Source organism: Felis catus, chromosome X, assembly GCF_018350175.1.
Source record: "Felis catus isolate Fca126 chromosome X, F.catus_Fca126_mat1.0, whole genome shotgun sequence".
Lineage (NCBI taxonomy): Eukaryota > Metazoa > Chordata > Mammalia > Carnivora > Felidae > Felis > Felis catus.
The window spans coordinates 100,854,032-100,869,198 of NC_058386.1; the positions used below are offsets into that span (position 1 = coordinate 100,854,032).

At 36.0% G+C, this 15,167-nt stretch overlaps 1 protein-coding gene across 16 annotated transcripts in view; it reads right to left on the reverse strand.

Annotated features, from left to right (window-relative positions):
- THOC2 (THO complex 2) overlaps positions 1 to 15,167 on the reverse strand; it is a 113,673-nt gene that overhangs the window by 30,091 nt on the left and 68,415 nt on the right. For 11 of the 16 annotated variants that reach the window (XM_019824243.2, XM_019824240.2, XM_019824246.3 and 8 more), the window contains 7 exons: positions 7,263 to 7,359; positions 6,584 to 6,677; positions 6,085 to 6,165; positions 4,398 to 4,494; positions 2,080 to 2,197; positions 1,411 to 1,590; positions 229 to 393 (listed from right to left, as the gene is read on the reverse strand). In XM_019824243.2, coding sequence (XP_019679802.1) covers positions 229 to 393; positions 1,411 to 1,590; positions 2,080 to 2,197; positions 4,398 to 4,494; positions 6,085 to 6,165; positions 6,584 to 6,677; positions 7,263 to 7,359 — 832 coding nt within the window. The remainder of the gene's footprint in view (positions 1 to 228; positions 394 to 1,410; positions 1,591 to 2,079; positions 2,198 to 4,397; positions 4,495 to 6,084; positions 6,166 to 6,583; positions 6,678 to 7,262; positions 7,360 to 15,167) is intronic. The other 5 variants (XM_011279460.4, XM_011279461.4, XM_023249254.2 and 2 more) reach the window with 1 other exon arrangement.

Here is a 15,167-nt window from a genome sequence, read left to right on the forward strand (position 1 = left end):
GCACTGGGCTCTGTGCTGACAGTGTGGAGCCTGTTTGGGATTTTCTCTCACCTCTCTCTCTGGCCCTCCCCGCTTTGTACTCAGTCTCTGTCTCTCTCAAAAGAAATAAACTTAAAAAAATGTCTCCAAGAGACATGTAATCTATATCTATTTCAAACTAAAACACATTTATAGTTAAGAACTACTTTGGAATCATTCTTGAATGGCAGCAAAGACACTTACACTTACCGAAATGTGGTGTGCATACATTGGCCTAGACAGGAAAAATGCTGCATCATGGGGTGTATGAAATTCGTTACAGAGCACATCAATTGAAGGCACTCGCTTTATATAATCTTCTGTGCTTAGATTAGATGCTAAAAACCCACCAAACTGTACCAGGGTATCATGACACTAAATTTAAAAAATAAGACAAAAAACACAAATGTGCTACCACTTTACAAAACCGACATAAACATTTTCCAAAATGATTACAATAGGTCATTTTAACAATATTTTGATTAACAATAAAGAATTCAAATTTTACAACTTAGAAGAACTTTAAAGACAATCTATAAACATCATCATGTAATCATATTACCACAAAAGATACCAAGGCCCTGAAAAGTTCATCAACCTAAGGCTTTAATGTTCAACCAGGTCTCAAGTTCCAAGCTATTATTTCGTCACTTTTAGTAGAATATACTTCCCCTACATCACATAAAACAACAGTTTTACGTATACAGAATTTCCTTGCCCTTAAAAGAGGAAAACTTCATTTATAAAATATATGTGATCTCTTTTTTCCCTTGTAATACAGTTGGTGGTAAACACATCTTGTAGGCTAATCATAGGTTTTGGTGCCTAATATTTACAGAAATATTTTATAAACATCACATCTACTTTGTTCTGACTGAATTTCCAGATTTCCAGAGATCAGGAAAAGATATGAGAGCAAATAACTTGAAGTTAACTACTTAAATTGAAAATCTTATACATATGATTACGTTTCCTAGAGCCTTCTCTTAAATACCATAATTTGCACAGAAATACCCCCTAGTTCAAAAATGCCTATTTTACATTAGAGCTGTTTCACACTCATATGATGTGCAAATGACATTTTAAAAATTATATCGCATTCTGGGGCGTGTGGGTGGCTCAGTCAGTTATGCATTTGACTCTTGATTTTGGCTCAGGTCATGATCTCACAGTTCCTGAGACTGAGCCCTGCGTTGGGCTCTGTGCTGACAGCACAGAGCCTGCTTAGGGTTCTCTCTCCCTCTCTCTTTGCCTCTCCCCTGCGCGTGCTCTCTCTCAAAATAAACATTTAAAAACAAAAAATAAATAAATGAAAATTATACCACATTCCATATTTTCCACTATCAGGATGAAAAAGAAATCCACACAAGCACAAAAGCCACTTTAACTTGCCTGATCATAGAGTTTTCCCACAAGTTTCAAATGTTTCTCTCCACCTTCCTGGAAGATTACCCCATTCCTCTGCTGAGCCATAAGCAAACAGAGAGGAAGAGCAAGATCATGGTCCAATAGTGCATCTTTTAATCTCTGGGAGGATTTTTTAGTGTTTCTGATCTGGCCAAAATAACCACCCTGCACAAGAGAAGACATAAATTTACCAGCGCATAGTACATAACACATGCTATCTGATTTGAAAAAGACACAGAAGAGGATCAGTTACAATCCTGAAGATTAAAAACTTATTCTACATTCCTTTCCTCTCTTCACAAATTTATTTTAGTGACACAATTGCTGATTACAGTCATTAGTTTCAAGATTCAACAACAGAGTGATGATGTTCAGATTAACACCAGTTGGGGTATCAAGGACCACAGAACACTTGGTATTTACTTCCCTTACAGATGCACTGCTGTCTTTTATACTTTGTTTCAGCTGTTTGAAAGGGCTTAAATAACTAGTATATCACAGTTTTCAAAAGGGAGATGAGGACAGCCATGAGAGGAGGGTTATGCATGGCTTTGACATTTGGCTTCATGTACTTACGTGTTGTTTGGATTCGTTAGTATGAGCATGCATCTATTTTGAACTTAAAAAGTCCATTAAAAAACTAGCAACTCTCACCTCAGCTTTTAGTTGCTCTCCACCAGTCATGGCCTCTAGTTGCTCCATCGTCATTTCCTCTGTTATTTCTATTCCTGCCATTTTTTGTACCACTTCTTTCAATATAAGCAGGTCAAAACTATTTAGAAAAAATAAGAAACAGTCTAGAGTTGAAACTTCAAACATAAAAGTTACAATATATTATAATTAACATGCTGAGAATCCCTAAATTGCTTGTATGTAAATATGGAGCAGAAAGGGGCTAATGTGGTTTTTAAGGAAAAACTGCATTCTGGAACTATACTGAACAATATTTGAGACATGTAATATATTTACTTTAACATTTTCTTGGGAATAATTTCAAACGTACAGACAGTACGTAAAGATAAAAAATAGTACAAAGCACTGCCATATACCCTTTACCCTGACTTCACCTATTAACATTTGGACTCCTGTTCTCTTTATCGTTTGTGTTTTCTCTCCCTCCCTCTACACACACACACACACACACACACACACACACACACACACACACAATTTTTTCAAACCATTTGAGAGTAACTTATTTAGTAAGTAACATCACTTTTAAGGGCACATTTTACCCCTAAAATTCCTAAGAATGTATTTCCAAGAATATAATTATTCTCTTACATAACCACAGCATAGTTATCAACTTTAGTAAATCTAACACTGATTCCATACTTTAATCTATAGTTCATCTTTTATTTTTATCACTTGGCCCAAAAGCCCTTCATAGCATTTTTAAATGTTTTTTATTTTTTTTTTTTAATTCAAGTATAATTAACATACAGTTTATGTCAGTTTTACTCATACAGTGATTCAACAGTGCTATACATTACTCAGTGCTCATCATGGTAAGTGTACTCTTAATCCCCTTCACTTCTTCACAGCATTTTTTTATCCTCCAGTACAAGGTGGCCAATATATATATTTGACGGTATAGAGCCATCTCTCTAAACAATCACACACACTTGGAAGGAATGGAGGGAGTGAGGGATAGGAGAAAGAAAAAAAAGGAAGGGAACGAAGTTCCAAGTTGCAGTGTATGAGCCTAAGATGACAGCCTTAAAAACATTTGTTATTGTGCCAATAGTTACTCATTTTAATTCTCAAAGCTTAGGACTATCAATGGAAATAACAACATATGACTTTCAAGATCCTCTTTAATTAGTTAAGTAATGAAGATTAAGTGGAAACCTTCTTTCCTACAAAACAAATACAGACGTGTTCCCAAACGTAAAGCTAGACATACGCAAGACACAAGTTAAAAATAGATAAAAGGCAGTGTTTGAAGATTCTTATTGAGTGCTTACTCTCTCAACTTGTCTTGCCTTCCCTAAACATAGGTTTTGAAAACAAGAGAGCCCTCCATGCAAATTAGTATGCAACAAGTACCAACGAAATATTTTAATTTTTCTTTAAACTATCTTTTAATTAAAAACTATAATTCACAGTACAGAAAACTGAGCTATAGACTTAAAAATAACATTACATTCTCCTGGCCCATAGACACAGAAGAGTAAAATGTACAGGAATGGTGGACAGATGCGCAGAGTGCAATGTGCTGATAAAATCCTAAAATCTAATTATTTTTTTCAGTGTTCTCTAATCCAAAATAAGAATCTGTCAAGAATTACTTAGGTAATACTTGTGCGGAAGAGCAGATAGCTTTAAAACTTTTGTTTGCTTTCTACCAGATAGTTTTCAGGAACAATTTCCAGTTCTTCGAGTCTAGTCCGTCTACTGCTGAGGAGGTTTAAGATACACACTAATTCCAACTCTAAGCAGTGATATGGGTCCAGAATAAAACAATAAAATTCAGTATTTATAAAGAAAAGAGAACGTTATCCAAAAGGTATGCAAGCTGTACGTAATCTCTGAAGTCCATATTTTTTTAAAAAATTGTTTCAAAAATACTATATACACCCTCAAAATAAACATGTTCCTACCATATGCTTAATGTAAAGTTCAATTACTGTCCAGCAGCATAATCAATAATGTAATATGTCTTGTCATAAGAAGATTTACAATATACCATATTAACTAACCACTTATTCAAGAGCCTAATAGGTAGTCAAAATGAATTGTCTTTTTAATGAATTATATATATGGCCAAATATTACATTTGTGTAAAAAAGTATTTATGTATGAAATTACAATTTCTTTTAATTAAAGAATTCCATATATATAAGTGAGCAACTATTCTACTTAAGCCTACAACCAACAGTTTTTCAGGATAATAGCAATCTCAATATCCCAATACCACCAGAAGTACTCTAATTACTGAATTTCATTTACATATAATTTGCTATGAATACCTTTTGCCTGCCTTTAGCTGATTAGCCACATATTGAAGAAGACCAGCAAGATCAATTGGATATTTACGAAAAACTGCACCACAGAAACTAGCCAGACCTATATGAAATAAAAAAATAGGGCTTTTAAAAAACAGTTCATAAAACAAAAAACAAAAACAAAAACAAAAAAAAAACACAATATTAAGCGCCATTTCTCAACTAACTCAATCTCTAAAACAAAATGAGCTAGGAATACTTGTATTGCTGATGCCATTGAATGGAGTTTTAGAATTAATAACAGCTAATATTTCTTGAGCATACATATGCGAAGCACTGTACTAAGTACTTTAATGTTAATTATCTCATTTAATTTTTGCAATAATCATCTCAGGTTGTTATCAACCTATCAATAAGGAACATGTCACATAGTTGGTATGAGGTAGCACAATGATTCAAACCTATACGACCTGATTCCAGAGCCTGTTGGGCCACAACAATTAATCAGGCCACAACAAAATCTTGCAGATCACTCAGTAAATTTGAATGATCAACAAAACACCTGCCTCTCAAATGTTTGAGTCACACACAAAAAATCTCTTTTTATCTAGAAACATGCTACTAGTTGTGGAGAGGCAAGCAAACAGGTAAAGCATTGCCAGACCAAGAAGCAAACAAACGACCAATTTTTACCAATAGTCCTTATCACATCATGAGTAAGGAGAAAACCCCAGTCAAGACAAGAAGAGGAGATCCCAGTAAAAATCAAGTGATCTGTAGCCTTTTCAACAATTATTTGCTGAGCATCTAAAGGATGATGGACAAAACACAAGTCCTGCCCTCAAGGAGCTTACAGTCTAATGAGGGATACAGAAAAGTGAACTGACATAACTATGATGAATAAAAGGTTCCATGGGAATACTGAAACAGAGCACCTAATTCTGACCTTTGGGTAGGAACATTAATAGGGAAAGCCTTCTGAAGAAAAGTGACCTCTAAGCTGAAATCTAATGAATAAGTAGAAGATGTGGTGGAGGAAATGAGGCTGCAGCATGGAAGGGTATTCCAAGTAGAGGCAATAACACGTGCAAAAAAGGCCATGGAAAGTACAAGTTCAGTATTAATGGAACCTAGAACATTGGGGAGGGGCAAAAGATGAGGCTAATACACTGAGTAAGGACTTGATTCCAAAAGAACTTACTTACATGACTTAATCCAGATTTCAGACTTTAAAGGGCAATGGGGAGCTACTACAAGATTCAGCTATCAAACGTGATAGGTTGAAAGAAAAGGGAACTCACTGCTAGAAATCAAAAGCATAAGAAATTTAAAAAAAAAAAGTAGTGTTTTTTGTTAACAAACAAGTTTTTGTTCTTTTAAGATGACTGAAACGTCAGGATAGAGAGAAAAGACAATAGTTCCTTTAAGATTAATTCCACTGAAATAATAGAAGGGAATTTTCATCTCCCCAGTAATGCTTGCACAAATTCTATCATAGCCAATACTGGACTCTTGAGTTGGAAAATGAATAAGTACTATATGAACTTCCTTACGCAGCCAAAGACTTGGACGTCCAGCTTGAGAACAAGCCAAGTGGCTAAGTATTCTCAGCACCTCTTGACAAACAGGCTCTTAGCATGGGTAATAGAATATATAACATGGCAATTGCAACAGATGGAAATTTCATCCTTGGAAAAATAAAAATACTTACTCTGAAGCCAGCTTGAGATGGTTGTGTCATCATGTTTCATTCTCTCCTTTTCCGGATTAGCTAAAGCTTCAATGATACAATCTTTCATACATTAAGGAAAAATTTTAGGTCACTACAATCTCTAATAAAGACCCTTAAAACAACAAAATACCACATCTTGGAAAACAATTGTTAGCTTCAAGTTATTACAAATCATTGAAAATTACACTCCATGTAGTACCAACTTTTCTTCTTTAGCCACTTTTCCATCTTTCAGCAAGCAAGACAGATTTCACCTGTATCACGATGTTTAGTAAACATAACATTGTTCTCTCCCTATATACAACATAGACACGTATACACAAACTCCTGGCTGGCCAACCTTCAGATCAGCCACCTGAATCAACCTCATATGGCTACTAATGGAACTTACAATGAAAAAAAAATAATGAAACTAAAATGTTCACCATTAAGGTCTATGAAATGTGAAATCTATGTGTTAGTTCACTTGAAAGGATACAGGCCAAAACATCATAATTCAATGAAGTCAGGTATTTCAATGAATCTACTACAGGTGTTATTAAGTTATCATACTTCTGTATTTGTGATAAGATCTGGAAGATAAGAGCAAAGAATAGATGGCATTGACTCATCAAAAGAGGCGTTCTGTGCTAAATTATGGCTATATTTTTTAAGAAACCATGCTTAAAAATAAAGTAGCTTCTATTTTGTATTTATATAAGACCTATTCCGTTTCTTTAGAAAATATTTTCATAAGCTACATTTTCCAATTAGGAAATAATTCCAGGAATAACTTGAATTTCGGAATGATAAATGCCAAATGTCTTTTAGAAATCTCTTTCTAAATATGAAAGTGCTATGCTTGAATGAAATGCTATTCAAATGTTTCTAACAACTAAAATCATATATAATGCATCTCTTAATACTTCTCTAAATCAACATATGGTAAATAAGACAGTATTAGATTATTTATAACAGTAGCATTGTTATATATTACCAAAAAATTAGATCAATGTGTTAAATATATTCTATGCTGTTTTGGTTTTAGATTATATGATGTCTCATTTGCTAAAGATTTTTTTCCCCTAAAACTACCATTTTTAAAACTTCATCATTCCATTTCCACTTGTCCTGATTTAAAGATAACAAAAAGAAATATCCCTTAAAGCAATATTAACCTCAAAACATACATAATCAAACAAAATGGTTGGATTGCTGTGGCTCAATTTCCCAATTTGTCTTCCAGAAGGCTTCACATTTTCCTTGGTTAGACGCCTACAAGAGGAGAAAAAGGTGGCACGGATCATCTTAATTAAGTCATTTCCCTCACAATGTTGACAGCTTTGTTGTATCATAAAAACAAAAACAAAAGAAAAAACAGGTATTTCCCAAGTATCTAAAATGGATCTATGTAAACAACCAAATTCTTCATATACTTTACTGTAGGCCTTAGGCTATTTTGATTAGGCATTCTACCAAAGGATATTAAGATTTTATATTGATGCTTAACATTTGTAATATACACATTTCCATTTTACAGTAAGTCTAATAAGCAAAAACTCCTAATGTACTCTACAAGCACATAAAACTCTTGTAGCAAATCAGAATTATTTTAGATTTAGATGGGCTCATTTATCAGCTTAGGGATTAAAATACAAAATTTAGTGTAATGCAATGAAATACCTCATACCATCTGTCTCAGTTACCCTAATAGAGTAATAGCTAATGCCGCATTCCTTGATATAGGAAGTTCTCTGGTTTTCATGTAAATAATTTTTGAAAGGAAACCATTTCTGAAAAATCAATTCTACTCCTTTTCTTCCTCTTTAATTCTTCCTCTGCTCAGTATTCTTTTACTAACACTCTGGAAAACTTACATCTATGAAATGCTTACAGCTCAAAATTATTACACAGCATCTTAAATTCTTCTGACATTACATAATACATCTACAAACTTAAAGGGGCACCTGGTGGCTCAGTGGTTAGGCAGCTGACTCTTGATTTCGGCTCAGGTCATGATCTCACGGTCCTGGGATCAAGCCCCATGTTGGGCCGTGTGCTGAGTGTGAAGCCTGCTTTGGATTCTCTCTCTCTCCTCTCTCTCTCTCTCTGCCCCTCCCCTGTTTGTGCTCTCTCTCCTTTCTCTCTCTCAAAATAAATAAATAAACTTTAAAAACAAATCTAGGAACTTAAAAAGCTGACAACTGAAAGCTTTCTAGAATGAAAATACAGTATGATGAAGCAAATAATGAATTCAGTTGATAGTTCAAAGAATGGAACAATTCTGGAAGTAACAAACTTAATTAAGAAGTTTCTTATGACAAAACTGACCCATCAATCAAAATTATTTAATCATCAACTGCTTCCCTTTCCCATTCTCCATGGCCCAGTTTCCCTTTTCCCCCACAGAAGAGAGATCTGTCAAGTTTTAAACTTTGGCTATACTCTGCTCCACCTTCAAATTACTACCACCTGTCCTTACTTCTGAGCCTACTATTTCATGTGGTCATCCTACTACCAAAGCAAACCCTTCTTCTCTATACTTTTTATCCCATTCCCTTCTGCCTCCACCCTGAAGAGAAAAAAAATAAAAATAAAAATAAAAATAAAAAGGAATAGATTCTTGATTTTGTCTCCCCCTCAAGCTACCACGCATGGTGTCTGGCATATGGAACACAATCAGTGAGCATTTGTGGAATGAATTACTGAATGCCTTACAGCAAATTCATTTTTTAAACAGTAATCAAAATTTGTGAAATTCTGCAAGTAATAAATTAATATATTCCCTTCCCAACATACAAACTTCAATCAATACCAAAATCATATTGTTCAAGCCTGGTGAAATAGTTACAACTAACAAATACAACAAAAACCCAAGTACATTAAAAATTCTACACATATCCTTCTGTGATAAATATTTTTATTAATCAATTCATTCTTATTAATGTCTTCTATGACAGGCAAAGAGCTAAGCACTAGGAATACAAGGATGAATAATAGCTCCTGCTCTCAAGCTTAGTCCAGCTGGGGAGACAGAGTCAACCTATTTTTTACATTTTACATTCTCTAACAAGTACAGCAAATTACAGAACAGTAATAATTATATGCTATCAATAGTACAAAAAGGGAGAACAGTATCTTTGTATTCACCTGTATACACATAAAAATATCTGGAAGAATAAATGAGAAAGTAAACAGTGGCTCCTTTTTTCCTTTAGGAGGACTGAGTGGATGGGGGGTAGGGTGTGAGACTTCTTACTATCTACCTTTTTGTATTTATTGAAATTTAAACAATGTGCATGTATAAACTATTCAGAAGATCAGATAATTATATAAAAGGCAAATAATCCTAGCCATGTATCTCAGTGGTATGACAGCATCACATGCATATGGGACAGTGGTGGTGCAAATAAAGAACAGTCGATTGTGCTAGGCAGTATGTGCTACGGAAGGCTTCATGAGATGGTTAACACTGAAGCCCACCCTCCAAGGATGAGGTCACCAGTTAGGGAGGAAAAAGAGGTAAGGGAAAACCTGTACCAACAAAAGAAACGAAAAACATATGCAAAGATAAAGAGGACCACAGCACACTGAGGGAAACTTAACTGGACTCAGTACGGTTGGAGGTAGAATTGGCAGGGAAAGAGGTTGGAAATGGGGAGGGACAGATCACAAAAGATGTCTCACATCACCACACCATAAAGGCTGACACATCGTAATCTGCAGGCAATGGTTAGTCACCAAGGGATCTTGAAGAAACAATAAATACAAGGCACCATAATACTCCAGATAAAAGAAATGAGTTATAGTGGCAGTACAGAGTGGAAGAGACAGATTCAAGAGATTTGGTAAGATCTAATATACAGTTGACCCTTGAACAACATGGAGATTAGGGGCAATAACCCCCAACTGTTGAAAATCTGTGTATAATTTTTAACTCCCCCAAACCTTAGCTACGAATAATAGCCTACTGTTGACCAGAAGCCTTACCAATATAACATAAAGAGCCGATTAACACATATTCTGTGTATTACACACTGTATTCTTACAATAAACTAAAGAAAACGCTATTAAGAAAATCATAAGGGAAACAATTACAGTACTGTATTGTATTTATCAATACTGTTAAGTTTACATCATCTATTTACAAGGTGAACACTCTGTCAGTACCTACATCAGTATTATCTTATATGATATAAAACACTGTAGATGTAGGTACTAACACTAGACATCAAAAATGAAAAGATAATGTGGAAAAGAAATTCATATTCATTCACAGGTATAATGATTCATACACTGATAATGAAACAGCAGCAATATGATTGGTTTTATGACAGCCTAGTATAATCGATACAATTGCTTCATGGTAGCCTAGCCTATAGACTAATGAATGAATCGTTATAAAATTTTAATGGCATATAGCATTACACTCATATTCATAATACAGTATTGGAAACACTGTTACATTTATTTAGAAAACCACTTACCTGTGATGATAGGCTGATATGCAGTTTGTCCAATTACAAGAGAAAGGCATACTACAGTAATAACAATTCTTTGAAAGCAAAGTTGTAAACCAGTAAGAAAACGAACACATTATTAATGTTGTTAAATATCATTCACCGAATGCCTACGTAAGGACAGCCTATCCACTTCCATATAAGTCTTGCACACAATGTCCTACATGATGAGGACAGAAAAACGTCTCTTATAGTTCTTCCCACAGGGTTAGACTTTCATACAGAGACACAAACACAACAGGTAAGTTTCTTAACTGTATCACAGGATGATTATTAGTGGAAGTGGATCATCATGAAGTCTTCATTCTCGCTGCCTTCGCACTGAGTAGGCCGAAGAGGAGGAGAAAGAGGAATGGTTGCCGTTCTTGCTGTCTCAGGGATGGCAGGGTGGAAGAGGCGGAGGAGGTGGAAGGGAGGCAGCTGAGGCAGGCACACTCAGTGTTACTTTATGGAAGTACATGGTAATTTGCCTGACTTTTTTGCTTTTCCACTTTAAAAATGTTTCAATGTGATACCCATTCTTCTCCCACTATTTGCTTTAGGTTCAGTGCCCATATCATAGAAGGGTCCATGTCGTAAGAGAAGTCAGAAGCAGTCTTGAATAATCAGAACCTTCTGCCAGACTGTCTAAGGTCAATCTGTTTTCTGTCACTGCTTCTTCTACATCTTTTTCTTCATCTTGCATTCATTCAGAAGCACTCATCTCCATCAAGTCATCTGCTATGTGGTGTCTAATAGCTCTTGAATTTCTGAAAAATCCAGATCTTGAAACCATTTACTCCCAACCTTTTTTGCCATATCCACAATCTCTTTCATGATTTCCTTGACTGGTTCTGTCATAAATCCTGTGAAGTCATATACAACATCTGGACACAGTTCCCCCCCTCCCCCATCAGAATTCATTATTTTGGACTTGATAGCTTTTACAGCTTTTCTGCAACAATCATGGCATCTTCAATGGTGTAATTAATTCTTCCAGAATTTCATAATGTTCTATTGGGGTTCTCTTTCATAGTGTTCACAATCCTTTCCATAAAGTACTGTGTGTAATGAGTCTTAAAGGTCCTTATGACCCCCTGGTTTAGAGGCTGAACTAGAGACACTGTGTTTGAGGGCAAGTAGACCATTTTGGCACCTCTGGTGTTGAATTCATGGGGTTCTGGGTGGCCAAGGGCACTGTCCAATATGAAAAGACCTTTAAATTTTTTTATTATTATTTATTTTTGAGAGAGAGAGAGAGAGAGAGAGAGACAGACAGACAGACAGACAGAGAGAATGAGAACTAACAGGGGAGGGGCAGAGAGAGAGGGAGACACAGAATCTGAAGCAGGCTCCAGGCTCTGCGCTGACAGCAGAGAGCCGGATGCAGGGCTTGAAACCATGAACTATGAGATCATGACCCAAGCCGAAGTCAGACGCCCAACCAACTGAGCCATCCAGGCACCCCTGTTAAAAGAACTTTAAAAGTCAGTCTTACTGCAAGGTATTTCCCAACTTCTGGGACAAAGCCCTGATCAATTGAATCAACTGAACCAGTTGATCTGAATCAATTGATTGATTCAACCAATCAACTGAAAAGATTGGATTGATTCAATCCAGAAAAAGAGGCTGTTGTCCAGGCCTTCTTGTTGTACAACCAAAAGACTGGCACTTGATGTTTATCTTTTCCCTTCGAGGCTCAAGTGCTAGCAGCTTTATAGATAAGGGCACTCTAACTGCATTTGCACAAAACAGTAGAGTTAGCCTATCACTTCCTGCCTTGAATCCTGGTACTTGCGCCTCTTCCTTAAGGTCTTTTGTGGCTTTATTTTCCAGAATAGGGTAACTTTTGTCTGCATTAAAAACCTGTTCAGGGGTCGCCTGGGTGGTTCAGTCAGTTAAGCATCCAACTTCAGCTCAGGTCATGATCTCGTGGTTTGTGAGTTCAAGCCCCGCATTGGGCTCTGTGTTGACAGTTCAGAGCCTGGAGCCTACTTTGGATTCTGTGTCTCCCTCTATCTCTGCCTTCCCTTGCTCATGCTCGCTCGCTCTCTCTCTCTCAAAGATAAACGAACATTAAAAAGTTAAAAAAAAAAAAAAAAACCTGTTTAGGCAGATATCCCTTCTCCATGATTTTTTTTTTTTTTGAGTTTAACTTTATTTATTTTTTGAGAGAGAACTAGAGAGCAAATGGGGAAGGGGCAGAGGGAAAGGGAGGATCCACGCTGTCAGCACAGAGCCCCATGCGGGGCTCAAACTCACGAACAATGATATCATGACCTGAGCCGAAGTCAAGAGTCAGATGCTTAACTGACTGAGCCACCCAGGTGTCCCTCAGTGATTTTCTTAAAGGTGTCTGGGAACTCATCTACTTTCTGCCTCTTGGTCAGCAGAAACCACTTCTCCTGTTATCTTGACATTTTTTTAAGCCAAACATCTCTAAAATTATCAAACCATCCTTTGCTGGCAATAAATTCTCCAGCTTCAGATCCTTCACTTTCCTATATCACAAAATGACTTGGCATTTTCTCAAATATTAGAGTCTATACATATTTCTTCCTTATGGTAATCCTGCACCCATAAAAACAGCTGCATTTTCAATACAAGATCAAAAAATATTTCACAAAAAGTACAAATTTTTCACATCTGCTCATATAGCTGTAGCAATGGCTTCATGAATTACCCCCCCCCACCACCCCGCCGCACCTTTTTTTTTAAACAACGATCCTTAGGGGTGCCTGGGTGGCTCAGTCAGTTAAGCATTTGACTTTGGCTCAGTCATGATCTCATAGTTTGTGGGTTCGAGCCCCACATCGGGCCCTGTGCTGACAGCTCAGAGTCTGGAGCCTGCTTCAGATTCTGTGTCTCCCTCTCTGTCTGCCCCTCCCCTGCTCCTCACACTCGGTCTCTTCTCTCTCTCTCTTTCTCTCTCAGAAATGAATAAACATTTAAAAAAATTTTTTAAAACAGTCCTTAGGCTGGATTCATTTATCTTGAAATGGCGGGTACCTGAGCCACAGACCTCAATCTATGGTACACATTAAGCAATTTTTTCTTGTAATGTCATGACACTGCTCCACTTGGGAGCACTTCTGGCAGCACTAGAGGCAATTCATATGAGTCCCAGGCTGTTATGTAAGGCTTATGATATTGCAATAAGCACGAAAAATACATAAGAACCATGAGACATCACTTTTTATGGCAATAACGCAATTTACTGGAGAGAGAAACTGCTCAGAGATGATTAGCACCACACAGTGTTTTAAGCGGGTACTCACAACACTTGAGCTCACTGCATAGCAACAGGAGGTGGCTACGAAATTATTACAATGGTACACTAGGTACTATAGTTAGTTTTATGCAGTTATGACTTAATACTAAATCTTTACATTTGTTTACATGTCTCTTAACTACAAATGGCACCATGTATGGTCTGTTAAGTATACATATAAGTTTTGATAAATTTTAACTTTTTATAATAGATTTGTGTATATTCTATGGTAGCAAATGATAAAAGACTAGTATCTACTAGTCATATTTTATGCATTAAAGACATACCTTTTTCTTAACTTTTTCAATATTTCTACGTTATGTGATTTGTAAGTTGTTCCAAATCTCCAAAAAATTTTCCAATATATTTACTGAAAAAACAATCCACATATAAGTGAACCTGCATAGTTCAAACCGATGTTGTTCAAGGGTCAACTGTATTATTAAATAATCCCTATAAAGCACATAGTACAGGGCCTCACACACAAATATTAATGGCTCCATAAACATTAGCTTAGCTGCTGTTGTTAAGCTAGAAACTCTACTTGGGGAAATCTTAAGACCGAACTCTTTTGGAAGGACCAATTCTAGTATCTCCTTCCATGCCTTCCCCAACTTCCCAAGGGTGAAATAATTCACTCTCTTCTCTATCTTCTCAAAGAACATTATACATACTATATAACAGCAACTATTAGATCTGATTGTGATTGTGCACACACTTGTTTCCCCAGCAGACTGTAGCCAGGGACGATATCACTGGGCACAAACACTATCATTGCATACTGTTGGATCTAGTTAAACTAGAGAGTGAACTATTTTAAATCAGAATAACCATACCACTGCACAAACATAAAAGAAACGACAATCAATAGCCTTGCTGAAAACACTTGCAATATAGCAGTGTATTTAGTATACAAACCAACTCTAATCTGAAGTATATGATGTTGATGATTAAATCTCAGTTTACCAAGGTAAAATAACATCACTCTTACGTTTTTAATGACATGAAAATAAAGCACACAAATGAAAAAAATAAAAACTTTCAAAAGTTGACTCAAAGAGATAGTTCTGCATAATTCCATTAGATCTTCCAAAAAAGAAAAATCTTCATTATAGTAACTTCTGGCAGAGGAAATTTCAAGAACTTTGATCACCTTGTACAAGTCATTAAATGTCTTACGCAAATTGGGCAAAAGCCATAGTAGGCTGTCCTTTAAAAAAAGACTCATCATTAAAGAGGATTATTGGATTTTACAGCTATACAAACATGACAACTATAAAAACTTAGTAGTCAAAATGAGCTAAAAAAAAAAA